General features: G+C 43.0%; 1 protein-coding gene across 1 annotated transcript; it reads right to left on the bottom strand.

Moving 5' to 3' along the window:
• Window positions 1–23,210, bottom strand: hsd17b3 (hydroxysteroid (17-beta) dehydrogenase 3). Its single transcript, XM_052094923.1, has 11 exons — window positions 23,009–23,210; window positions 20,446–20,492; window positions 18,907–18,982; window positions 18,710–18,817; window positions 18,471–18,538; window positions 18,083–18,127; window positions 17,933–17,967; window positions 17,726–17,807; window positions 866–931; window positions 459–608; window positions 1–332 (listed from the first exon to the last, which is right to left on the bottom strand). The coding sequence occupies exons 3-11, from the start codon at window positions 18,965–18,967 to the stop codon at window positions 237–239; spliced, it is 711 nt and encodes a 236-aa protein (XP_051950883.1). The 5' UTR covers window positions 18,968–18,982; window positions 20,446–20,492; window positions 23,009–23,210; the 3' UTR covers window positions 1–236.
• Window positions 23,211–26,983: the final 3,773 nt, after the last annotated feature.

Below are 26,983 nucleotides of genomic sequence, written 5' to 3' on the forward strand. Positions count from 1 at the left end.
CCTTTGGGAGACAATCTGTTTAATTTTATCAAGGTCTCTCCCAGTATCTCTCCTGTCTACTGATTATGATTATGAGACAACCTTATTAATGATAATAACATTCCATTATCAACTCTTATAATGTGTATTTTGAAGGACCATGAACACAATTGTTTTAGTGCAAACCAACACGATCATTAATACACAAATGTAGGTATGTTTAAGCCTTGCAAATATATACATGAGAGAATGAAATCTCAGCTTCCGATCCTCTCCTTCACATATTCCTTCAAGTGTTGCTGAAATGCTTCACTCTGTAGGATCCATGTGGGAATGCCCTGCACAATCCAACCCTAAAGGTGAACCATAGTCATTCAGCCACATTGCTGTAGCACAATACATGCATTGAACACTGATTATACTGTATATGATTATTAAAAGAAAGCATCATAACAATGTATAACACTGGAGGTCATCACCAGTATGGTATGAGTGGCACTGCCATATGTTTGATCACCAGCCTTCAGATACATTAGTGAGATCCTCACAAATTCCTCAGTTGTGAATGTGACCATGTCTGGCTTCTGGTATCCTGTCATTGATGTCGAAACCCCAAACGGAGCCACTGTCTGAGAAAAAAAGTAATCTTGACTGAGGATATTGATATTTTACTATGTCCATTGAGTAAAAAGTCAACCAGTCCTTATTGGGAGATTGAAAAGTACAAACAAAATTAAACAAAGAACGTTAACTTTATTTAAAATTCTACAGTTTTCACTTTCCATTTGACCCAATTCACTGCATGAAAAACCTTATGATTGAAAAGTTGTGTGTGGTGAAGAACAAAACAACAAGCATTAATAAACATTACAGTATGGCACTGTACCTGAATGATTATTCCCTTGGATTTATATTCAGCTTGAAGACCCTCTGAAAATCTTTCGACAAAAACCTGTATGTGAAAAGAATGTGTTTTTATTCAGTTGTGCATTCGTGCTCCATTTGTGTCCCTAAGGCTTAACTTAGTCACATTATTAGATAGATTTAACTCTTTAGTGTGTAATGCAAAAAATAAAATAAATAAAATGGAATTATTTCAGTTTTAAATGATTGTTTTTCATCAAAATATCTGGCAATTTTAATTGATCATTTCCACCATTACATTTTAATGAATTATGTAGAATAATAATTAAAAAACAAAAATCCAACACAACCTATTCTAATTTTTTTCTAAAATGTTTAATGCATTTTCTGTGAAAACACAGAATTGGCTTAGTCCCTCACATTCTGTTCAGCACTGGTATTCTGTGACATGAGGGAACATTCACTTTTGGTGGTTCTTCAATGTCTATTGTGATTGGTACTTTGGGCCTGAGGTGGGAAAATATAATTTCTTAAAAATTTAGCAACAACCTCAGACACAAATGGCACCGTTTTCTGAGAAAAAAATCTCTGGTTTGTATTTCTATTGACAAAAAGCCATCAATAAAAAGACCATCAATATGATATACACTCACAGACCACTTAATTATGCAGTGGGCACAGGCTCACCAAAACTGGACAGTTAAAGACTGGAAAAACATCGTCTGGTCTGATGAATCTCAATTTCTGCTGAAGTACACAAATGGTAGGCCCACTCCAGCCTCAGCTTTCTGTTCTTGGCTGACAGAAGTGAAACCCAACATGGTCTTCGGCTGTTGTAGCTCATCCGCCTCCAGGTTTGACAATGTTGTGCATTCTGAGATTCTATTCTGCTCACTACAATTGTACAGAGTGCTCCTCTGAGTTACAATAGCCTTTCTATAAGCTCAAACCAGTCTGGCCATTCTTCGTTGACCTCTCTCATCAACAAGGCGTTTCCGTTCACAGAACTTCTCCATTCTGATGGTTGATGTGAACATTAACTGAAGCTCCTGACCCATATATGCATGGTTTTATGCATTGCCCTGCTGCCACATGATTGGCTGAATAGATAATCACATGAAGAAGTAGTTATACAGGTGTTCCTAATAAAGTGGTCTGTGAGTGTATATCACAACATGTTACCAACATTAACCAAGCATATTATTATTTCAGTAGTAAGCTGAATAAAAATGACTTGTAATATTTATTTAATGTTTATTCAGCACGTTTTTGCGAAGTAAATTTCAATGGTATAAATTTAAGTAAAATCTGCTTAACTTCATTACTTAATATTGATTAAAGTGAGTAAATTTAAATGAATCATTTCAGTTAATACTTGAACTTACAAATCTGATGTACATAGTACTTAAATAATAACTCTATGGGCCCTGCGGTGGGTCCAAAATTATATGCCATATCGCGAAAAGTCCCTGTATACATAGATCAGGCATATGAGGTATCATTTGAAATCTTAGAATCTGTTCTATTCAGAGAACATCATCACTTTTGCATTTATGGTACATGAAATACAAATTCTACACCCCAAATTTAATGGGATAGAAATAATCATATGAATATGAAGGTTTTTCACATAGCGCTTAAATGGATAAGTCATATATCAAATTAAAGTTCCCCGTCTGTCGCTCACTTTCGACGTTGTGTCGAAGAAGTGACACTATTGGTCTCTCTTGAGAGCCTTTTGTATCTCTGATCTATGAGAAAAGGCCAATGAGAAATTGGCAGACAGAATTTGCATGTCCCGACCCCTGACATACGGGTATAAAGGGAGCGAAATGCGTCTGTTTCATTCAGAAATTTCCTTCGGAGCCGACAGGTTGTGTATGCAACGAGCTGCGAGTCAAACACTGTTCCTCCCATCTCTGAGCGACTGCTGTTGGATCTATGGCGCATATCAGTGGCTTTCTCCTTCTCTGCACGGCAGTGCAGCTTTGCCCCTTGGCGCTTCGACAGCGCAGTTAAAAGAGTTATTTCTCTAAAAGAGTTATTTTCTCTAAAAGATCATATACACAGCTGGCGTTGAACGTCCTTTTCAGGACGCGTCTTTATAAAGATGCCCTTCCGCCCCTGTGTAGTTCTTGGATGCGGTAGAGTGCTCTCCGCTCCCATGACGGCCACAGGCACTGTCTCGTGTGTCTGGTGTCGCTCCTTCTTCCCACGGGATTGAGGATGACCCAGTTGGCAGCGGACACAGTTTCGCCAGGTACGTCCCCGCAAACCACCCGCCCCCGACACGCTCATTGACTTCCGGCCAGCCTGCCTATCCTCTTGAGCCCCCTGAGCTGGATGAGCTCGCCGCTGCATCGGAGAGTGGTCCTGCGTCTGACGCGGATGACTCGACTGGGCTGCCGCCTTCGGGCCAGCACGCCCAGTCTGAGGCTGATGCCCCCCCCGTTCCTTTCTTCCCGGAAGTGCATGATGAGCTGACGAGTTCATGGAGAACACCCTTCTGCCTCTCACTCATCTACTCTCACTACACTTGACGGCGGAGCGGCCCACGGGTACACGGCGGTCCCTCAGGTGGACAGAGCGGTTGCGATCCACCTGTGCCCCAAGAACGCCGCCACCTGGCGGGGTCGCCCTGTGCTCCCCTCCAAGGCCTGTAGGATGACGTCTTCATTGACCTCCAAAGCCTACAGTGCCACCGGACATGCCGCTTCCGCCCTGCATGCCATGGCCCTCCTGCAAGTCCACCAGGCCAAGGCTCTGAAAGTTCTGCACTTGGGTAGTCCTGATCCCGATGTGCTGTAGGAACTGAGTTCAGCGACCGATCTTGCCCTCAGGGCCACGAAGGTCACAGTGCGGTCACTCGGGCAGGCGATGGCCACTCTCGTGGTTCAGGAAAGACATCTGTGGCTGAACATGGTCCAGATGCGTGAAGTGGACAAAACACGCTTCCTCGACGCACCTGTCTCCCAGTTCGGCCTTTTCGGCGACACTGTAGAGGACTTCGCCCAGCAGTTCTCAGCGGTGAAAAAGCAGACATAGGCCATATCTCACATCATGCCCCGCCACACCTCCAGCGCCGAGGGCATCCCCCTGCGAGCCCTAAAAAACACACAGCTTTGCCTCAACCCGGGCCCAGTTCTCAGCCCCAGCGTCGAGCACCCCGAAGGAGGCGCACGCCCCCCGTCTCACGAACCCCTTTGAGGACCCGGAAGGCTCCCAAGCATGCCTGAGATGGACGACCCAGTGACCAAGATGTTTCCTCTAGAGCTGGTAAGCCCTTCGGGCTGCGGTACCCACATTCTCTATAAAAGAGCAATTCCCTTTGTCTCTCGGTCACCTGGCCCGCAAATGCTGTTCTCATGGCACTCTGCCGCCACACTTCAACAGTCCCGGCACATTGGATGCAGACCTCTTGCCTCAAGCCCCACGACTGTTGTCCCCCTGCTGGCCGGTTCTGATGAGTCTAGAGGACGCCTCCGTAGGACCTCCTTCTCAGTCACTAACCCACCCCCTGGGTGTGCGGAGCAAGGTAAGTGCTTTGAGTCTTCTCTCAGCACCAGAGCCTCGGGACGTGTTTTTGCCTCCCTATGCCACATTACCTACTCCACCCCGATGCGAAGCCCCGACGGGTACGTAAAAAACCATCAAGCTGGCTGGCCAGGACCATTCGACTCGGTTATGCAATTCAGTTTGATAGCCCCCCCACCTTCAGGGGCGTCCGCTTTACCGCAGTATACGGCGAAGATGCCAAATCCTTGCGCATGGAAATCACTACTCTCTTACTCAAGAACGCGATGGAGCCTGTCCCTCCAACCGAGATGAAGAGGGATTTCTACAGCCCTTACTTCATCGTACCCAAGAAAGGCGGCGGCTTACGACCGATCTTGAACTTGCGAGTTTTTAACCGGGCTTTACACAAACTCCCGTTACAAAATACTCACTCAAAGACATTCTAACTTGCTTCCAGCATCTAGATTGGTTCACAGCGGTAGACCTGAAGGACGCATACTTCCATGTCTCAATTTTGCCTCGACATCGACCCTTTCTACGGTTCGCGTTCGACGGCCAGGCGTATCAGTACAAGGTCCTCCCCTTCAGCATGTCCCTGTCCCCTTGCATCTTCACGAAGGTTGCAGAGGCAGCCCTTGCCCTGCTCCGAGAAGCTGGCATTCACATACTCAACTACATCGACGACTGGCTCATCCTGGCCCACTCCCGAGAGTTACTTTGCGCCCACAGGGACCAGGTGCTCAGGAACCTCAGCCGTTTAGGGCTTCAGGTCAACTGGGAAAAGAGCAAGCTCGCCCCGGTTCAGAGCATCTCTTTTCTCGGCATGGAGTTAGACTCAATGTCTCAATGTCAGCGCGCCTCACCACAGTCAGTGCTGAAATCCCTCGCCACCTTCAGGCCAGGCACAACGGTCCCTTTAAAACTTTTCCAGAAGCTCCTGGGGCATATGGCATCCTCCGTGGTGGTCGCACTGCTGGGGTTGATGCATATGAGACCGCTTCAGCACTTGCTACAGACTCGAGGCCCGAGACGAGCATGGCACCACGGAACGCAACTTGAAATGGTCACCCCTGCCTACCGCCAAACATTCAAACCCTGGACAGACCTCTGCTTTCTGCGGGCAGGAGTAACTTTGCAACAGGTGTCCCAACGCGTCCTGGTCACCACAGACGCCTCCAAATTGGGTTGGGGCACCGTGTGCAATGGGCACGCAGCCGCGGGCCGCTGGAAAGGGTACATCAACTGCCTAGAGTTGTTGGCTGTCCTTTATGCACTGGGGAGGTTTCTCCCGCTGATTCATGGCAAACACGTCTTGATTCGATCAGACAGCACCACCACGGTAGCGTACATAAATCAGCAAGGCGGCGTACGCTCCAGTCACATGTCACAGCTCGCCCGTCGACTCAAGTCGCTGCATGCCACTCACATCCCGGGCAACCTCAACGTGGTAGCGGACGCGCTATCCCGACAACGCTTGCCCAGTGGAGAGTGGAGGCTTCACCCCCAGTCGGTCCAGCTGATTTGGGAACGGTTCGTCAAGGCCTAGGTAGAACTGTTCGCCTCCTGAGAAACCTCACTGCCCGCTCTGGTATGCCCAAACGGAGGCTCCACTTGGGCACAGTTGCTGTGCAAGGTCAGGGAGTAAGGGGAAAAAGTCATTCTAGTGGCTCCCTATTGGCCCACTTGGACTTGGTTCTCGGATCTCGTACTCCTCTATCCCCCTCCACCTTGAAGGTGTATGTAGCTGCTATCACAGCACACCACGACAGTAGACGGAAAGGCTTTGGGTAAGCACGACTTAGTTATCAGGTTCCTAAGAGGCGCCCAGAGGTTAAAACCCTCCCGGCCGAGCCTGTTCCCCTCCTGGGATCTCTCAGTGGTCCTCTCGGGCCTCTAGAATCAGTCAGACTCAGGGACCTCTCCTTGAAGACGGCCCTCCTGATCGCGCTCGCTTCCATCAAAAGTGTCGGGGACCTGCAAGCGTTCTCTGTCAGCGACACCTGCCTGGAGTTCGGTCCGGCAGACACTCGTGCCCAAGGTTCCCACCACTCCCTTCAGGGACCAGGTAGTGAACCTGCAAGCGCTGCCCCAGGAGGAGACAGGCCCAGCCTCTTCGTTGCTGTGTCCGGTACGTGCTTTGTGTATCTACTTGGATCGTGCGCAGAGCTTTAGACGTTCTGATCAGCTCTTTGTCTGCTTTGGTGGACAGCGGAAAGGGAACGCTGTCTCCAAACAGAGGCTTTCCCACTGGGTAGTGGACACCATTACGTTGGCCTATCACACCCAAGCCGTGCCCCCCCCCTTGCAGGTCCGAGCACACTCAACAAGAAGTGTTGCGTCCTCATGGGCACTGGCCAGGGGCACCTCCCTAGCAGACATATGCAGAGCAGCGGATTGGGAGGCACCCAATAAATTTGCGAGATTTTACAATCTCAGGGTTGAGTCGGTTTCGTCCCGTGTTTTCTCAGATCCGAGCCGGTAGAACTCGGTACACACTGACAAACTGACTGGGTGGACCGCTTGCATATAGAACCCCAGGAGATCCCACAAACTCGGCTCGCTCGATGAGTCCTCCCTAGCCCTCTGGTCCGCGAATTCAGCGCAGGAATTCGCTGACAAAGACCAATGCGGGTATTCAATTTACCCTGTACTGGAATAGGTGCTCCACAGGACGGGCTCCCACGTGGACTTTTCCCCCTGTGCGTATTTTCCGCAGTATGGTCCCTTTGCGAGCGGACCCGCGTCTCCCTTGGGCAGTCCTCATGGGCCCCTGGTCGCCGTGTTTGTAGCAACTCCTCCCTCTCAATGAGGTAGGATCTACCACCGTGCCATTCTCCACATGTGACCTAAAACCCCATGTGATGTTTTTCACCACTCTTTACCTGTGGTCTCCGCAGGGTCTTTCCCCCCTGAAAGAATAGAAAACTGGGAAAGATTGCCTTCCCCAAGAGTGTATGATAGCGTTAAGGTGGCCCCAGCCGCTTTAAATCTATGCGAGAAATGCTCCTTCTCCCATGCTTGGCACGTCGACTTGTTTCCCCCTGTCGGGGGTAAAGAACCAGAAGGCTTTGACGATTTTATGGGGCATTGGGGAAGGTTACTTGCAGCCTGGCAGAGCTGGTCGCGTTGGCACGTAATAGTGTCGCTTCTTTGACACAATGTCAAAGTGAGCGACAGATGGGGAATGTCTAGGTTACGGATGTAAACTCCATTCCCTGATGGAGAGAACGAGATGTTGTGTCCTCCCGGCCACGTTTCTGAACCGGCCTCATTTTCTCCTCAATCCTGAATGAAACAGACGCATTTCTCTCCATTTATACACGTATGTCCGGGAGTAGGACATGCAAATTCTGTCTGCCAATTTCTCATTGGCCTTTTCTCATAGATCAGAGATGCAAAAGACTCTCAAGAGAGACCCCTAGTGTCGCTTCTTTGACACAACGTCTCGTACCCTTCATCAGGGAACGGAGTTTACATCCATAACCTAGACGTTCTCATTCTCAGGAATGTGACAATAATCTTTATTTGTTTTCCCTAATACCACAGTTTGAAAGATTTCCAAATGAATAACAAAGTGAAATATGATTTATATAAGTCACCAAATACAAACTCTTTTATGCACCAATTATATATTTTTTTAAATGAGCCATTTTTTACTTGATTGTGAGCTTTATTGGCTGAATAATCCAATTTTACATCTTAGATGCCCAGAACAAAATATGCGGTCCAGCAAGAAAAACATGCTAAATAAATCATCAGAAAAATATGTTTTTGACTATTGATAATAACATTTTCCATCTATCCATCCATCCATCTTCAACCGCTTATCCGAAGTCTGGTCGCAGGGGCAGCTGCCTCAGCAGGGGGCCCCAAACTTCCCTATCCCGAGCCACATTAACCAGCTCTGACTGGGGGACCCCGAGGCGTTCCCAGGCCAGTGTGGCGATGTAATCTCTTCACCTAATCCTGGGTCTTCCCCGAGGCCTCCTCCCAGCTGGATGTGCTTGAAACACCTCCCTAGGGAGGCGGCCAGGGGGCATCCTTACCAGATGCCCAAACCACCTCAACTGACTCCTTTCGACGCAAAGGAGCAGCGGCTCTACTCCGAGCTCTTCACGGATGACTGAGCTCCTCACCCTATCTCTAAGGGAGAAGCCCGCCACCCTTCTGAGGAAGCCCATTTCGGCCGCTTGTACTCGTGACCTAGTTCTTTGCCTTCCGGCTCAGCTCAATTTTCGTGACAACGGTGCAACAGAGCGAGTGCAATACCGCCCCCGCTGCCCCGATTCTCCGGCCAACCTCCCGCTCCATTGTCCCCTCACTCATAAACAAGACCCAGAGGTACTTGAACTCCTTCACTTGGGGCAATACCTCCTTCCCTACCTGGAGTACGCACTCCATCGGTTTCCTGCTGAGAACCATGGCCTCAGATTTAGAGGTGCTAATCCTCATCCCAGCCGCTTCACACTCGACTGCCAAGCGATCCAGTGAGAGCTGAAGGTCACGGACCGATGATGACATGAAGATAACATCATCTGCAAAAAGCAGCGATGAGATCCCCAGCCCGCCGAACCGCACACCTTCCCCACCCCGAATACGCCTCGATGTCCATGAATATCACAAACAGGATTGGTGACAAAGCGCAGCCTTGGCGGAGACCAACCCCCACATGGAATGAACTGGACTTCGTGCCGAGGACCCGGACACAGCTCTCGCTTTGGACGTACAGGGATTGGATCGCCCTAAGAAGGGACCCCCCCACCCCGTACTCCCGCAGCACCTCAAACAGCCTCTCCCGGGAGACCCGGTCATACGCCTTCTCCAGATCCACAAAACACATGTAGACCAGATGGGCATACTCCCAGGCCCCCTCCAGGATCCTTGCGAGAGTAAAGATCTGGTCCGTCGTTCCACGGCCAGGACGAAAACCGCATTGTTCCTCTTCAATCCGAGGTTCGACAATCAGCCAAACCCTCCTCTCCAGCACCTTGGAGTAAACTTTACCAGGGAGGCTGAGAAGTGTGATACCCCTGTAGTTGGCACACACTCTCTGATCCCCCTTTTTGAAGAGGGGAACCACCACCCCTTTCTGCCACTCCTTAGGCACTGTCCCAGATTTCCACGCAATGTTGAAGAGGCGTATCATCCATGACACCCCCTCCACTTCCAAAGCTTTCAGCATTTCTGGTCGGATCTCATCAATCCCCGGGGCTTTGCCACTGCGGAGTTGTTTGACTACCTCAGTGACCTCCCCCAGGGAAATAGAATCTGATCCCCCATCAGCATCCGGCTCTGCCTCTAGCATAGAGGACATGTTGGGATTTAGGAGTTCTTCAAAGTGTTCCTTCCACCACCCAATAACCTCCTCGGTTGAGGTCAACAGCGTCCCATCTTTGCTGTATACAGCTTGGATGGTTCCCCGTTTCCCCCTCCTAAGGTGGTGGACGGTTTTCCAGAAGCACTTCGGTGCGGACCGAAAGTCCTTCTCCATGGCTTCTCCGAACTTTTCCCACACCTACTGCTAATAAAATTTTATTCAATATAAATATATAAAATGTAATATATCCTCATAAAGGAGAGGATCCCAGCTTTCCAATGACACCTAGACAGAGCTTCTATTCCAAGATATTCAGTGAAACAATAGGGATGAACTGAAAATTGAATGTCTATCCTACCACTAGGAGTTCTCCAAAGAGTTCCTAGCTAGGAGTGTTTGCTTAACACCTATTCAAAAAACTGCTCAGAGCAAGTTTATTAAGGAAATCTATTTATAAAAAATGTAAATTCTCTCATCATTTACTCAGTTTCATGCCATCTGAGTTGTGTATGACTCTTTATTCTGCAGAACACAAATTGAGATTTGTAGAAGAATATTTCAGCTCTGTAGGTCCATACAATGAAAGTGAATGAGTGCCAAAATTTTGATGATCACATAAAGGCAGCATAAAAGTCTATATGACTCCAGTGGTTAAATCCATAGGTGTGGGTGAGAAACAGATCAATATTTCAGACCATTTTTGCAAGAAATTCTTCTCCTTAGTTAGTAGAGAATGAAGAATGTGAATCACCAAAAACACAAGAAGAAGAACTTGAAAGTGAAAGATCGACTGAGCAGGGAGGAGAATTTATAGTCATACATATCCAGGATAGCATAAGGGTGAGTAAATGATGAGAATGACCTTGTTGCTATGATTGACATCACATTTTATTAGTGTGCTCTTTTACATCGCCCAAAGTGATTGGTAGACAGGAAACTGCTATTTGTCAGACAACGATGTGTATACACATGTATTTAAGTAATATTACATGACCAAGAGAGTGATATGCTGATTACCTGCAACACTCGGTCTGTGTCCGAATCACAGAAGTGCTGATTTAGGGCCATATAGCATGATTGTGAGTGTGATATTGCTTATACACAACAGTTCTATGAAAAAGTACATTTTTAAAAATTTGGAAAATGTTGTCATTAAAAAAAAATTCATTTGTGCATGGAACTACTTTCTTACATGACGGATCAGAATCTGCCATTGCTAGTTCAAACCAAATGATGTATCCAAGCCTCCATTAGTAATTGAAAAATGTCACTTTTGAAACACTAATGTCAACTAGTATCATGGCTTGGGCTGTTTCTAACAAGTTATTGGAGAAACAAGGATGTGTGTGTGTGTGTGTGTGTGTGTGTGTGTGTGTGTGTGTGTGTGTGTGTGAGCTGTGTGTGTGTGTGTGTGTGTGTGTGTGTGTGTGTGTGTGTGTGTGAGTGTGTGTGTATGTGTGTGTGTGTGTGTGTGTGTGTGTGTGTGTGTAAGAGAGAGATGGAGTGTGTGTGATCACCTGTCTCTGGTGCCACTCCCAAGCAGAGATGCTGTAGTGTGTTAGTCAGTTTTCTGAAGACAATGTAATTTTGGTCAAATTCATCCTGTATTCTCAGTGGAAAAATAGCTGTTCAAGCAGGGGTATTCCTCCCTATTTCACAGTAGTTGGTATGCAAGAATCATTCACCATAGAAACCGCAATCTCCTCTGTCATTTTGAACAGTATGTCCTCTCCAATGAGGAAAATCCGCTAAGAGGTAAGCACCATGAGTTTGTGTAATTAATCAGTCTGTTGTGTCACTCAGCTGTTATGAGCCTTAATACTGAAGTTGTTAGTTTAAAGTAATTTAAAGTTATTTCTTAGCTTTAGTAGTGTAGTAGTAATCCAAGTGATTATGTAGTGCTGATGAATGAAATCACTGACTGACACTGACTCACTTTGTCATCTGAACTGACTAATATTACACATTTAGTATTTTAGCCTGCTACCTGCAAGCTAAAATATGTACTGTCACAAAATTCATTTTAAAGGGACACATATAGCTCTTAACACATATGCACTTCTCTTACACTAGTTTAGAACAGCATGAATACAAGCAGAGTGATACAAACAGTGAAGCATCGAAGTGCTGATGGTGTGAGACAATCAGAACTCATACGAACATCTCTCAGCCAATCAGATTTGAGGACCGGAACTAACTGTTGTACTGTAAATACACCAATCAGCCACAACATTAAAACCACCTGCCTAATATTGTGTAGGTCCCCCTCGTGCCACCAAAACAGCGCCAACCCGCATCTCAGAATAGCATTCTGAGATGCTATTCTTTTCACCGCAATTGTACAGAGCAGTTAACCGAGTTACCATTGACTTTATTAGTTCAATCCAGTCTGGCCATTCTCTGTTGACCTTTCTTATCTACATGGCGTTTCCGTCCACAGTACTGCTACTCACTAGATGCTTTTTGTTTTATATCCACAGTAAATTATCCTATATTGACATAACCTCAAAGGCTGCTCAGCAAGCAAGAAGCCACTATTCCAAAACCATCATAAAAAAGCAAGACTACAGTTTGCAAGTGCATATGAGGACAAAGATCTTACTTTTGGAGAAATGTCCTCTTGTCTGATGAAACAAAAATTGTATTGTTTGGCCATAATGACCATTGTTATGTTTGGATGAAAAAGGGTGAGGCTTGGGGGTGGCAGCATCATGTTGTGGGGGTGCTTTGATGCAGGAGGGACTGGTGCACTTCACAAAATAGATGGCATTATGAGGAAAGAAAATTATGTGGATATATTGAAGCAACATCTCAAGACATCAGCCAGGAAGTTAAAGCTCTGTCGCAAATTGGTCTTCCAAATGGACAATGACCCCAAGCATACCTCCAAATTTTGGCAAAATGGTTTAAGGACAACAAAGTCAAGGTATTGGAGTGGCCATCACAAAGCCCTGACCTCAATCTGATAGACAATTTGTGGGCAGAACTGAAAAAGCATGTGCGAGCAAAGAGGCCTACAAACCTGACTCAGTTACACCAGTTCTGTCTAGAGAAATGGGCCAAAATTTCCCAAGTTAAAACATTTAAAGGCAATGGTACCAAATACTAACAAAGTGTATGTAAAATTCTGACCCACTGGGAATGTGTTGAAAGAAATAAAAGCTGAAATAAATAATTCTGTCTACTATTATTCTGACATTTCACATTCTTAAAATAAAGTAGTGATCCTAATTAACCTAAGACAGGGAATGTACAATTAAATGTCAGGAATTGTGAAAAATTTTGTTTAAATGTATTTTCCTAAGTTGTATGTAAACTTCTGACTTCAACTGCACACACACACATATATATATACTGTAGACAGACAGACAGACAGACAGACAGACAGACAGACAGACAGATAGATAGATAGATAGATAGATAGATAGATAGATAGATAGATAGATAGATAGATAGATTTTTCAATTGATGAACATTTCTTCATCCAGTGTTGATGTAATGAAACGAGCGTGTATCCCATCAACAGCAGCAAACACTGGGTAGCCAAGCGATTGCCATTATTCCCTGTGAATTAGTGGTGAATTATGACTAGTAGGGACCTGGGGCCAGGCCAGGACAGGTTTGTTCCTGTGGCTGTCAAATTCAACAGCGGCACAAGAGCACCATCAACTGTCAAAAATTATGAATCATAGCCTCAATGATCTGCTTGAAATACAACACTATGAGAACAAGCAAAATGATTGACAGGTGAAAAGTGTCAATGTCCACGGGCATATTTTAGTTTGCTGTTTATAAAGTCTACAGCTATCACAGAGACCGGTGAGATATCTCAGGACACTTATTTCATTAATATCTTTAAGGGAGTAGGACATTTTTTTACTTTATCAAAATCAGCAAAGATTTCACATGAATACATCAAAATATGAAGGTAGCTATTTTAGAAATGATTTTACAAGGTCTTCAACTTCCAGAAAAGCATGGAAACTTTCACCAGGTGGTGTTATATGATTAAAGTTTAATTAGAAGCAGGAAGGCAAAAGGGTCCTATAAGAGGGCTGGGGGCCCTCATAGTCACAGGGCCCTTTTGAGGGGGCCTTGTATAAGCTGTGGGGCCCACATATTTAAGCATAAACAAACGTCTAGGTTACGGATGTAACCTCCGTTCCCTGATGGAGGGAACGAGACGTTGTGTCGGAGAAGCGAGTGCCGAATATGCCTCTGATCTATGAAAAAAGGCCAATGAGAAGTTGGCAGATAGTATTTGCATACCCCGGCCCCGGACATACGGGTATAAAGGTGAGGAAATACTATGAGTTCATTCAGGATTTTTCTGAGGAGCCAGAAATGGTCCGGCCACTACAGTGGCTCGGCTCAGCGATGTGGCCGGGAGGACATCAGGGAACGGAGGTTACATCCGTAACCTAGACGTTCCCCGTCTGTCGCTCTCGACGTTATGTCGGAGAAGCGACACTGGGAGTCCAATTTAAATCACGCCATGCGCTGAGCTGTGTACGCGTTCTGCTGACACAGGAGCTGGCAGGTATTTTACGTGCACAGGTGACCAGCTGTGTCAGACTGCATGTACCCTTCCCCAATGCCACAAAAAAGTTGTCGGAATCCTTTTGGTTACCCTAGACAGGGGAACAAGGTGACGCTTGCCAACCTGGGAACGGGCCGAGCCTGGCTGGGCCTCTTTTCTCTCTATGTTTCTCGCATAGAGCAATAAACGGCCTGGGCCCTTACATGCATCAAGGGAAGGGAGTCTTACCCAGTTTCCTATTCTTTCAGGGGAAAAAGACCCTGCAGAGACCACACCTGCCCATCAGGGGAGGTAAGAGTGGTGAAACATCACATGGGTTTTTAGGTGACATGTGGAAAGTGGCACAGTGGTAGATCCAGCCTCAAGGAGGGGGGAGTTGCTACAACACGGCGACCGGGCAGCTGGGACTGCTAAAGGGAGACGCGGGTCCACATTTGTAAGGGGACCGTACCGTGGATAATACACACAGGGGGAGTCCACGTAGGAGTCCTGCCCTGTGGAGCACCTATTCCAGTACAGGGTAGATTAAGTACCCACAGTGGATTGGGTCGGCGAGTTCCTCCGCTGAACTGCGGACCCACAAGGGCTAGGGAAGAATCATCCAGGGATCCGAGGAGTGGGATCTCCTGGGAGAAAAAGCGCACAATTTTAACTCAACCGAGGGAAAGGACGCTATATGCAAGCGATTCACCTGGCCAGCCCATCAACGTGTTACCGAGTTCTACTGGCTCGGACCTGAGAAAACACGGGATGATACTGACTCAACCCTGAGACTGTAAAATCTTGCAAATGTATTGGGTGTTGCCCAACCCGCTGCTCTACATATGTCTGCCAGGGAGGTCCCCCTGGCCAGTGCCCACGAGGGCGCAACGCTCCTTGTTAAGTGAGCTCGGACCCGCAAGGGGGGGGCATGGCCTGGGTGTGATAGGCCAATGAAATGGCATCCACTACCCAGTGGGAAAGCCTTTGTTTGGAGACAGTGTTCCCTTTCCGCTGTCCCCCAAAGCAGACAAAGAGCTGCTCAGAACATCTAAAGCTCTGTGTGCGGTCCAGGTAGGTACGCAAAGCATGTACCGGACACAGCAACGAAGGGGCTGGGTCTGCCTCCTTCTGGGGCAGCACTTGCAGGTTCACTACCTGGTCTCTAAAGGGCGTGGTAGGAACCTTGGGCACGTAGCCTGGTTGCGGTCTTAGGATCACATATGTGTCTGCCGGACCGAACTCCAGGCAAGTGTCGCTGACAGAGAACGCTTGCAGGTCCCCGACCCTCTTGATGGAGGCGAGCGCGATCAGGAGGGCAGTCTTAAGTGAGAGGGCCCTGAGTCCAACTGATTCTAGCGGCTCGAAGGGAGGTCTCTGGAGGCCCGCGAGGACTACCGAGAGGTCCCAGGAAGGGAACAGGCTTGGCCGGGAGGGATTTAACCTCTGGGCACCTCTTAGGAACCTGATAATTAGGTCATGCTTACTCAAGGACTTGCCGCATACTGCGTCGTGGTGGGCCGCGATAGCAGCGACATACACCTATAGGGTGGAAGGGGACAGCCTCCCCTCCAGCCTCTCTTGCAGGAATAAGAGCACTGACCTAACTGCGCACCTCTGCGGGTCTTCGGCCCGGGAAGAACACCAATTTGTGAACAAGCGCCACTTCAGTGCGTAGAGATGCCTGGTAGAATGGGCTCTGGCTTGGTTGATCGTGTCTATGACAGTAGGTGGTAGACCAGCTAGATCTTCCGTGTCCCATCCAGGGGCCAGACGTGGAGGTTCCAAAGGTCTGGGTGCGGAAGGTCCTTCCTCAGGGGAATTTGCCAGGGAGGGGCTGTCGCGAGGAGTATGAGGTCTGAGAACCAGACCCGGGTGGGCCAATAGGGAGCCACTAGCGTGACTTGTTCTTCGTCCTCCCTGACCTTGCACAGCACCTGTGCAAGAAGGCTCACTGGGGGAAATGGAAATAGCCCTGCAGGCTAGCTGTGTGCAAGTGCGTCTGCCCCGAGGGGAGCCTCTGTTCGGGCATACCAGAGCGGGCAGTGGGAGGTCTCTCGGGAGTCAAACAGATGTACCTGGGCCTTGCTGAATCATTTCCAAATCAGCTTGACCGACTGGGGGTGAAGCTTCCACTCTCCGCTGGGCAAGCTTTGTCGTGACAGCGTGTCCGCTATCACATTGAGTTTGGCGGGGATGTGAGTGGCTCCAAAGGAGGAGACGACAGGCAGTTTATGTACGCTACCACGGTGGTGCTGTCTGACCTGACTAGGACATGTTTGTCCCGAACTAATGGGAGGAACTTCCACAGGGCAAAGAAAACAGTCAGCAACTCTAGGCAATTGATATGCCTGCTGCAAGGGTACTCCTGCCCATAGAAAGCAGAGATTTGGCATGTTCGCCGTGGACTGCGGTAGAGCGGACGCCCGCGAACGGGGGGCAGAGGCCTGGCAAACTGATTTGCATAACCGAGTCGGATGGTCTGGGCCAGCCAGCGAGACGGGTTTATGAAGTGAAAGCCACGCATCCAGACTCCGTGCTAGGGGCACCAAAGGGACGAGTATTTTTGACATACCCGGCCGGGCTTCGCAGTGGGGCGGAGCAGGTAAAACAGTGTCGGGAGGCAAGGATGCATCCCGAGGCTCTGGTGCTGAGAAAAGACTCAAAGCACTTACCTTCCTCCGCACACCTGGCAGGGGGCGGGTTGGTGACTGAGCAGGAGCTCCTGTAGCGGCGTCCTCTGGACTCATCTGAACCGGCCGGCCGTGAGGCAAGCCGCTGTTACCTCGAGCCGCTTCTCCGTCACAACGTCGAGAGAGCGACAGACGGGGAACAGTTGTTTTTAAATTGCAGCCCTATCAAATCTGACAACATTGGTATCATCAATTGTGATTCTTTACCTCATATTACGCTAAAAAAATAAAAATTTCCCGGCTTGTATAGCTGTTGCGCATGCCTGTTTTTAAGTTGATTGACAGATGATGTCTGTATCTAAAAGGTGATTGACTCTTTTAACTGTAAGGCGGGACTTCCTTTCTACATCCTACATCCTATTCAATGTAAAAAAAAATAAACATTTCTGCTATATTTACCTATACAATAGTCTATATCAACCACAGAATCTTTTTTTTTATTCAGTGTAGTGACGTTAGCTGATTACCAAATGTCTCCTGAAAGACAAAGTGATGGGGATATTATGGCTCTTAAATAGCTATTATAGTCAGATTACAAGATCCATATACTGATATGTTCAAATAAAATGTTTAGGTAGATAGTTACCTGATCTTGTAAACATACAGATGTTGTGGAAACTGTTTGCTTTTAATGAATGTATTTCAATTTATGACATTTTATGAAGAAAAGCAGATAACGAACACCAGCAACATTGAGCAGGTATAAGATAAGACTAAGACAATTAAGTCACGCTAATGTAATAATGCAGTCTAGCAGAATGTTATTTAGGAATTCAGAAAAAGACAGATAGCACTTTTTAACTTTCAACAAGATGACTAGTTCTTAACTAAATTTACCTTTGATGCTGCATACAAGGTATAAATGGGACAAGGTATTTTGGCTATACCAGAGGACACATTCAGATTGACTCCCCTTCTTCTAAAGAAATACATATATTCAGTCATATTTAACATACATTTATGTTCAAATTGATGTGATCTTGAAGTTTTTGAAAACTATTAACAGATCATTTAGAGCAAACTATACAACTGAAAGAGCCAAACCTTTCCTGCATTCCTGGAAGCACAATTCTGCACATCTAAATAAGAAAGAAAAACAGTATGTGCAATTAATGGAAACCTTTGGGATGTAGTTATTCAGATACCGTGAGGTATGGGCCTATTTTCTGTGGTTGTTTTCATGCTTTTACTCACCTTAACCATGGCTTTCACATTACAGTTGATAACAGCATGTGTTCTCTATGAGAGGCAACCACATGAAAAATACATAAATGACAATATTGGATAAACACTCCAAAATATCACATCTATAACTCTTGCTGGGTATAATTCAGAATTTATTAGTGACTTAAAATAATATTTCATTACAACGTCTCTCCATGTAGATTTATGTTATTATTTGGTTTTCAATCATTGTAAATGAGCATTGTAAGGGTTGTAAGAGTTTTACCCAACCATCTGGGGGATGTTTGAATATCTAAACAATTCAAAGATGACTACATTACAATATACTGTAGTAATATAATGGGATCTGGAAGACACATACAATGATTATATTAACAATGACATCGGGTGATCTCACCTCTTCCAAATCGGCTGTTTCAAGCAGCTTGCAGGGTATTTGATTGGGCAGAATCCCAACATTGTTCACTGTGTTTAAAGATAAGTAACATTAAGCAGCAATGCCAAACAGGTTAGAACTTAAAGTTAAGAAAAACAGCTCTGAAATTTGTTCATCTTATTCAATTTGTTAATATACTAGTTAACATTATTGCTGTTCGTAATTTGATTTATTTAAAAATGCATCTGATGCTTACTGACCTAAAATACCAATATCCAAACCCTCAATGTTTTCCTTAATGTTTCCATATAAATCATCTTTGGTGAAGTCAGCAACTATAACTTTGACTTCCCCTCCTGTATTGAGCTCTGTTAAATCAAAGAAGATAAAGCTGTTTAAACTGAGCCCAAAGACTACAGACGTATTGAGAAATTGATTCCAACATAAAATGCTTTACCAATCTTCTTGGCTGCCCTGTCAAGCTTCTCTTGATTTCTGCTGATTATGACCACTTTCATGCCATGTTTTCAAAACTGCAAAAAAAGTCAGAACATCAAAATCATTCTAGGTAGGGCCATTGACTGAATTAATGGGGCCTGGGACCAAATGACAAAGTTTATGGTGGCTCTGATGCAGTAATTTGTTTACAGGTCCTTATGACAGGTTTTAAAAATGTTTCACAGAAGAAAACATTGTGCATACTTTTATACCGTTTTACCTACTAGTCAGAGCAGAAAACACAAAAAGATGTCCTCAACATGACAGTTTTGAGAAATTCTAATTAATTTACAGATTTTCATAAAATATCAACAGAGGACTCCTCAAAATAATGGAATAATGGACTGACCAATAAAGTTTTTTATTTTTATTTATTCATTTGGAATATTTTTAAAGAATGTTCCAGGTTTAATGCAAGTGAAGGTCAATCTACAGCATTTGTGGCATAATGTTGATTACAATAAAAATGTATTTTGACATGTCTGTCCTTTTCATTAAAAATGTTTTGGTTATATTAAGGCACTTACAATGAAAGTGAATTTGGCCAATTTTTGGAGGGTTTAAAAAAAAGACAGAAATGTGAAGCTTATAATTTTATATAAGCACTTACATTAATTATTCTTTTAAAACGCATGTATTATTTGAGCTTTAAAGTTGTTTAAAGCTTCATTTCTACAGTCATTTTATTGCTTGTTGACATTACATTGTCATGGCAACGAAGTTGTAAGATAACTTTACACAGAAAAGATTAATTGGTGATTTTATTACACTAAAATCATGCTAACACACATATTATTAATTTCTTGTGGCTGTACTTAAGAAACAGTGAGTATTTTAACATTCAAAAAGTGGACCCCATTAAATTCCATTGTGTCTCAGATAAAAAAGAAAAAGAAAAGGAGGGATGAGTCATTTTTGTGGTAATCAATATTATGCCACAAATGCTGTCAATTTAACTAAACTTGTATTGAACCCAGACTATTTACGGTATTTAAGAATTTAATGGACAGAATTTAAAATCTTATCATTCTTGCTAATTGTTGAACTAATCTTATTCCAATATTGTCATTGACCATGGATGAAATTACTTATATTCCGGGTTAAATACAAGTTAAGATCAATCAGCAGCTTTTGTGGCATAATGCTAATTACTACATAAATACATTTCGACTTGTCTCTTCTTTTTTTTTTAAGATTTGGGTTACAGTGTGGCACTTACAATGAAAGTGAATGAGAGCCAATCCGTAATATGCGTGTTAACATTATTTTAGTGTAAAAAAAATGTAATAAAATCTACAAAACATTTCTGCCTATAACTCTCCAAAAATGGGCCCCATTGACTTCTATTGCAAGTTCCTCACTGTAACCTCGGTTTTTGTTTTTTTAAAGATAAGATGGGACGAGTCTAAATTAATTATTGTGGTAATCAACATTAGGCAGAAACGCTGTTGACTGAGTATTAAACCCGGAATATTCCTTTAAGTGGTAGGTTTGTTACCTCTTGTGCGTATGCTCTGCCTATTCCATCTGAACCTCCAGTGACGACTGAAACAGAGGACATTTTTACGATTATTCTTTACATCATACATGGGAAGTTGTGAATAACAGTATGATATTCAGCAGTTATTTGTGAACAAATACTGAAATAAACATAAATAATTTAGGCCTAACAAAGCTACATGGCTTGATGATTTTTGTTTTGTGCAGATTTTTTAACTGTTAAATCTGAAAAACCTAATTTGACATAGCATTATTGACAATACTCTTCTAGATTTATCAGAGCTGAACAAATTCATATTAGTTTTGGTTATAAATCCATGTATTCTATCTAAATAACTATTAACTGTAAATAATTTACTTAATTTAGAAAAGAAAATAACTAAAAGAATCCATATCCAGAACATGATAGTCTCCTATCACCACTCCCTCTGATAATCTCACACACTTGTTTGCTTTGTTTTAACAGCATGTACTCGGACAGGCTGTGTGTACTCAGTAATTCAATAAACAAACAAGGAGCAAGCCATGGGTGGTGCATTTGTGTGGAAAGTCATCTTCTCTGAGGCTGTTAGATCTGAATGGCTGGGCCTGTATCTTTTCTCCACTGCTAACAACTATTACTCCATCTGAGAAGTTCACATTGAAGGTGGTAAAAGGGTGTGGGAGGAAAAAGGGGTCTGGAAAGACACTTGGTTGGCCAATGTAAGAATAATATCAAGGAAATGATGTAATATGTAATCACTGCTTATACTACTTTTACAGACTACAAAGGCCAAAGATTTGAACTAATGTCCGTGCTGTCTCCTGTGTAGGAAATTGACTTTTTTTTGTGTTTGTGTCTTTCCTTCTCATTTCCCATGCTTTTGTTCTTTCTTTGTGCCAATGTTCTTGATGCACAAAAAGTACAAGTACCTTGCTTTACAATCTAAAGCTCGGGGAAATCTCAGGAAGAGGTATATATTTGGATTGTGTCTGGAACTCCATTTTCAGTTGGCTTGACAAAGAATGTTAAAATCGGATAAATGTGACATAATTATTCACCCTTATGTTGTTCCAAACCCATACGACTCTTTCTTCCATGGATCACAAAAGATGATGTTAGGCAGAATGTTAGCCTCAGTCACCATTCTCTTTCATTGAAGTGAATGGTGACTGTGGCTGTCATTTGACCTAACATTTCCATGGAAGAAAGAAAGTCATACAGGTTTGGAACAACATAAAATGAGTAAATTATGAAATAATTTTAACTTTCAGGTGAACTATCCCTTTAAGCATTCAGTCATGTCTGAACCTACTGGGATATTCTAGAATGTTCAAAGCATCCTACAAGACTCTCATGATTATTTATTAAAGTGAAAGGAAAAACAGATGTACTATGTCTGAACATGCTAAAAAACACCCCTTGGAAATACACACACACACACACACACACACACACACACACACACACACACACACACACACACACACATAGTTGTGTTTCCATGTTTTATGGGGACTTTCCATAGACATAATGGTTTTTATACTGTACAAACTTTATATTCTATCCCCTAAACCTAACCCTACCCCTAAACCTAACCCTCACAGAAAACTTTCTGCATTTTTACATTTTCAAAAAACATAATTTAGTATGATTTATAAGCTGTTTTCCTCATGGGGACTGACAAAATGTCCCCACAAGGTAAAACATTTCGGGTTTCACTATCCTTATGGGGACATTTGGTACCCACAAAGTGATAAATACACGCTCACACACACACACACACACACACACACACACACACACACAAACACACACACATCAAAAATCTTGGGAAAAAGTGTCTGGAATTGTTGTTTCTTGTTGCTAAAGTTGTACACCGCAGTTTGATTTCAAGACAGAAGAGAAGGGTCACTTTTGAAAATAATAAAAGCTATTTAGGGAAGCAAGACATTTTGCGTGACTGAAATTTACAAAGTGAGATGAAAACTTGTTCCCGGGCCACAGGTCGAGGTGTGTTGCTATGTGTATATTGGGAAGCAAATAGTGGAACAAACATAGTGCTCACTGGTGGATGAGAGACATGAGTGGCTTTGTAAATGTAGGTCTGAATAAACAGAATATGTTTTGCCACATAGCAGGGCTGGTGGAAAATGTTGTAGGTAAAGCTATGCAAAATACTGAATATGGGACAGTGTGTGAATGAAATCATATATCAATCAGAATTTATAATATAGGTTAAGAATAATATAGGTTAAAAATTGCTTCGTTATTTTTGCATAAGAGGAAAGCATCTGCAACTTGAACCTTCTCTTTCTTTCTTTTTCTATCTATCTATCTATCTATCTATCTATCTATCTATCTATCTATCTATCTATCTATCTATCTATCTATCTTTCTTTCTTTTCTTTTTGTGTACTTTATTATAAATCTGTACAAGAGTTGCAACTGACAGACTGTGCCAAATCTGAAACTTTAAACTTGACAACTAGTTTATAAAAATTCCATGACTGAGACAAAAATACAGGAATTAAGATTATGGCAAATGTCATGACAAATGAAAAAGTGTTTTGCATCTCACCTGCCCATTTCCCCAGAGAGGTGAAAAAAGAGTCAGGAAGAGGATAGCAGAGCTTCGGTGTGAGTATCATAAATAGGCATACTAGTTTTCCTCCACAAAACAGGACAGCGCAAGTCCCGGTCAAGATAAAGATAATCTCAGTGAGAGTCATAGCAAAGTCTGAGGGCTTTCTCAAGTTCGTCTTTCCTGCTAGCCAAGTCCCTCTTTTCACTGCCACAGTTCTACTATTCTCTCATCTAATCTTACCACAAGCTTCAAAACCAAATGCTGACAGCCCCCTCAGCCAATCAGAATCTTCTTTGCCCTGTGTGTTGTAGGACTTAGTATGAGTAAACTTACCTACTGTCAACCAAATCTCAGTGTGAAGTCAATTTAAAGGGATAGTTCACCCAAAACTGAAAATTCCCTGATCATTTACTCACCCTCATGCCATCCAAAATGTGTATAACTTTCTTTCTTTTGCAGAACACAAATGAAGATCTCAGCTATTTTGGTGCATACAATGCAAGTGAACGGTGAAAAGACCTTTGAAGCTCCAAATATAACATAAAGGCAGCATAAAACTAATTCATATGAATCCAGTTGTTAAATTAATATCTTCGAAGGTGATATTTTAGGTGTGGGTGAGAAACAGATTAATATACCAATCCTTTTTAACATAAATCTCCACTTTCACATTCGGATTACATTTATGCAGAGGTGGAAAGTAACGAATTACAACTTCTCTCGTTACAGTTCTTGAGTACATTTTTCAAATTTTGTTTAAGTATATATAAATAATAGTACTTTTACTTGAGTTGATTAAAAATGAAGTACTCAACTTCGCTACAGTTATTTTTCACCACAATTACAAAGTACAAAAAATACATAATATTTCTGATATTATGAGCAAGCTATAAGCGCTAAATCTGTTTATAAACTAAAAACATGCTGTGTGCGGGATGACAGAAGCCTGCAGGGCACCGTATTATGAGCACAGCTTCTTGCATAAACTGCTGCCAGTGTCCTCTCTTCTCTAGCTTCTCCAAGACTTTCTGCCCTGTCACTATACAAGAACTGTAATACTGTGATTTTCTGCACATTTCATTTTATTCTGGAAAGGAGCCATTCATTCAGGTATGAGGGAACCATCTGAACGACCACTTTAACCACTGATCAAACTTCACTTGTTTTTAGGCAATGTTTTAACTGTGTCAAACATTAACACAATGTAGTTTGACATAAATGTGGGGATATCTTGTTTACTTGCTACTATATGTCTAAAACAAACTTTTAAATACCACAGAAAGATGCAATGCCAATAGTGGCAGAAAATAATGGGGAATCAGGGCAAAAATGCCAACGAAATTGACAAAAATATCCCCAAAATTCAAAATATGGGGGAAGAGTTCCCATGTTTTATTACATGTAATAAAATCTCATATAGTTACAATTACATACCTTGCAATGTTTTTTAGATTTTTCACTGAACATTTTATCTCCCACTGCCCAGTTCTTTACACCATTGCGTGCACAGATGGGCTCTATGCTTCTATCAATCCACATTAGTTCAGTATTGTACTCCTGCATCCCTCTTGTTCAAATTAAACTGTCCTAGTGGGTAACACTCTCGCTCACTGTGCTGTACTGTAGTTCCCTGCCATGTGCTGCTGTTAATCTGTCTGAAAATACTCACCCACTAGAGTCAAAAAGTGTGCAAGGGATGGATGTTATATAAAGAAGGTATGAAAAATCATAAAACATAATTTAACCAAATGCTACAATGTACTTAATAATAATATCTCAAAATGTACTTGTCTTTTTGTTGTGCATCTGGGCCGTCCACTTCCCTCTCTATCCCGGTTAGAGATTCTTTTTCAAAACAATAGAGCATGGAATAGCCTTTCCTGAGATAATCTTCTAAAAATCTTAATTTGTGTTCTGCAAAGGAAGAAACTAAATGAACTGTCCCTTGAATTTTCTTTACATTTTGCCTCAGACTCATTAGAAGAGAGATACAAAGAGTTATTAATGTGGTTGTAAGAATGTTGACTAATACTGGACTCACATTATTGTGCCACTTAAATCCCTAACTGGCTACCTGTGTCTTACAGAAATGATTTTAAGATTCTCTGATACATTTTTAAATGTCTCCATGAGGTTGCCTCTACACACCTGTCAGCGTTATGATTACTTAATAAACCCCAGCTAGATCACTCAGATCATCCAACTGCAACTTGCAGGTTGTACCTAAAATATGGCTGAAAAGTGAGGATTAATTTAGTCACTATGTTTACAAGCTGTCAAACTCGAGCACTTGACTCACTTAGCATTTTTAAACAAATATCACAAAGAACACTTGCTTACTACAGATTTTCCCCTACAGATTTTCCTACAGTTTTATTTAATTCTCCCCACATTTTACTTTGTTTTACCTTACATACAGTATATCCTACATACAGTATTTTCTTTGTAATGCACTTTGTAAACACAGTTAATAATCATAATATATATATTTTTTTATTTATACAGCACCTATAAAGGACCTAAGGACAATGCACATAGCACAGATAAAATAAACCAATCACAAGTAAGGAAAAATATAGTTAACATAGCAAAATAATATAGACAGTATGATCAACACACACACACACACACACACACACACACACACACACACACACACACTCATTTATTATAAATGTACAATCGAAATGCATATTGCTGAAAATAAATAACAAATTAGTTGTTTTGGTCCGATGAGTAAGTGAAGAATGTATGGAAGCCATGTGCTTTGTAAAAAGAATGGAAAGACCAGTTTACATGTAAATCTCATTTGAGAACTCACTTTGCTTATACAGAATATATAGCTTATACCGGAGAAACTTAATCATAGAATCATAGAAACATACACTGCCTGGCCAAAAATAAAAAGACGCCATTTGGATTAAATAATGTTTATGATCTGGGGTTGCTTCAATTGGTCAGGTCTAGGCTCAGCAATGTTATGCCGCAATAAAATTAAGTCAGCTGAGCATCTGAATGTACTGGATGACCAGGTTATCCCATCAATGGAATTTTCTTCCCTGACGGCACAGGCATATTCCAGGACGACAATGCCAAGATTCATTTGGCTCAAATTGTGAAAGAGTGGTTCATGGAGCATGATGAATAATTTTCAAATTTCAACCCAAATATGACGCCGATTTAAACAACTTTACAGCTCAAATAATACATGAGTTTTAACAGAGGAATTAATGCAAGTGCTTTTATAAAAATTATAAGCGTCACATATCTGGCCTCCAAATGGGCCTCATTTACTTCCATTGTTATATTCAAGATACATTCTCTGAAAGCAAGTCTAAATATATGATATGTTGCTTTAGGTAAATGTTTCTTGTTTTAAGGATTTTTAGATATTTTTATATTTCATATCTAAGTGCCTTATTGTAGCTTCAATTTGTCTTTTTTTAAAGTAAAAAAGCAGAGATGAGTCAAAATATTTTTTTATGCTGTCGATTGATCTTAACTTGTACTGAACCTGGAACATTCCTTTAAAGCAGTATTTCCCAAACTGGGGTATGTGAGGTAACGATGGGGGTACGCAAACAAAATTCTGAAATTTACTGTTCTTTTAATTTCATCCCAGTATAAAATAAGATTCAAATCAAGATCATTATTTCTCACTGGCAAAAGAAAATAATATTTTATGCACCCTCAAGTGTAAAAACACCAAAATGGCCATGTTATAAAAGTCAGATAAACAGCATACAGTGAAATAAACCTATATTTGGTGGTTAAAAATGCATTTACTCATCTGCCGTCAATGAGAGCGCAACATATGTGATGTAAATATCTTTTTTCACCAGCCCAGCACAATCCTAGGTGACGTAGCTGAATGATAACTAGTAAAATAGATACTTTGCTGTTTTACCAGACACGTATTTGTCAGTCATCCACGATTTTAGTTTTGCTTCTCTTGCACACCGACAGCTC

Source organism: Xyrauchen texanus, chromosome 27, assembly GCF_025860055.1.
Source record: "Xyrauchen texanus isolate HMW12.3.18 chromosome 27, RBS_HiC_50CHRs, whole genome shotgun sequence".
NCBI classification, from domain to species: domain Eukaryota; kingdom Metazoa; phylum Chordata; class Actinopteri; order Cypriniformes; family Catostomidae; genus Xyrauchen; species Xyrauchen texanus.

Excerpts from the sequence above, each read along its gene's own strand:
- hsd17b3 (XM_052094923.1), bottom strand. The coding sequence starts at position 18,967 with ATGAAAGTGGTCATAATCAGCAGAAATCAAGAGAAGCTTGACAGGGCA. Across the intron at positions 18,128-18,470 it reads AAACAGCCGATTTGGAAGAG|AGAACACATGCTGTTATCAA; the intron begins GTGAGATCACCC and ends TGCCTCTCATAG. Across the intron at positions 17,968-18,082 it reads ATGTGAAAGCCATGGTTAAG|ATGTGCAGAATTGTGCTTCC; the intron begins GTGAGTAAAAGC and ends TTTCTTATTTAG.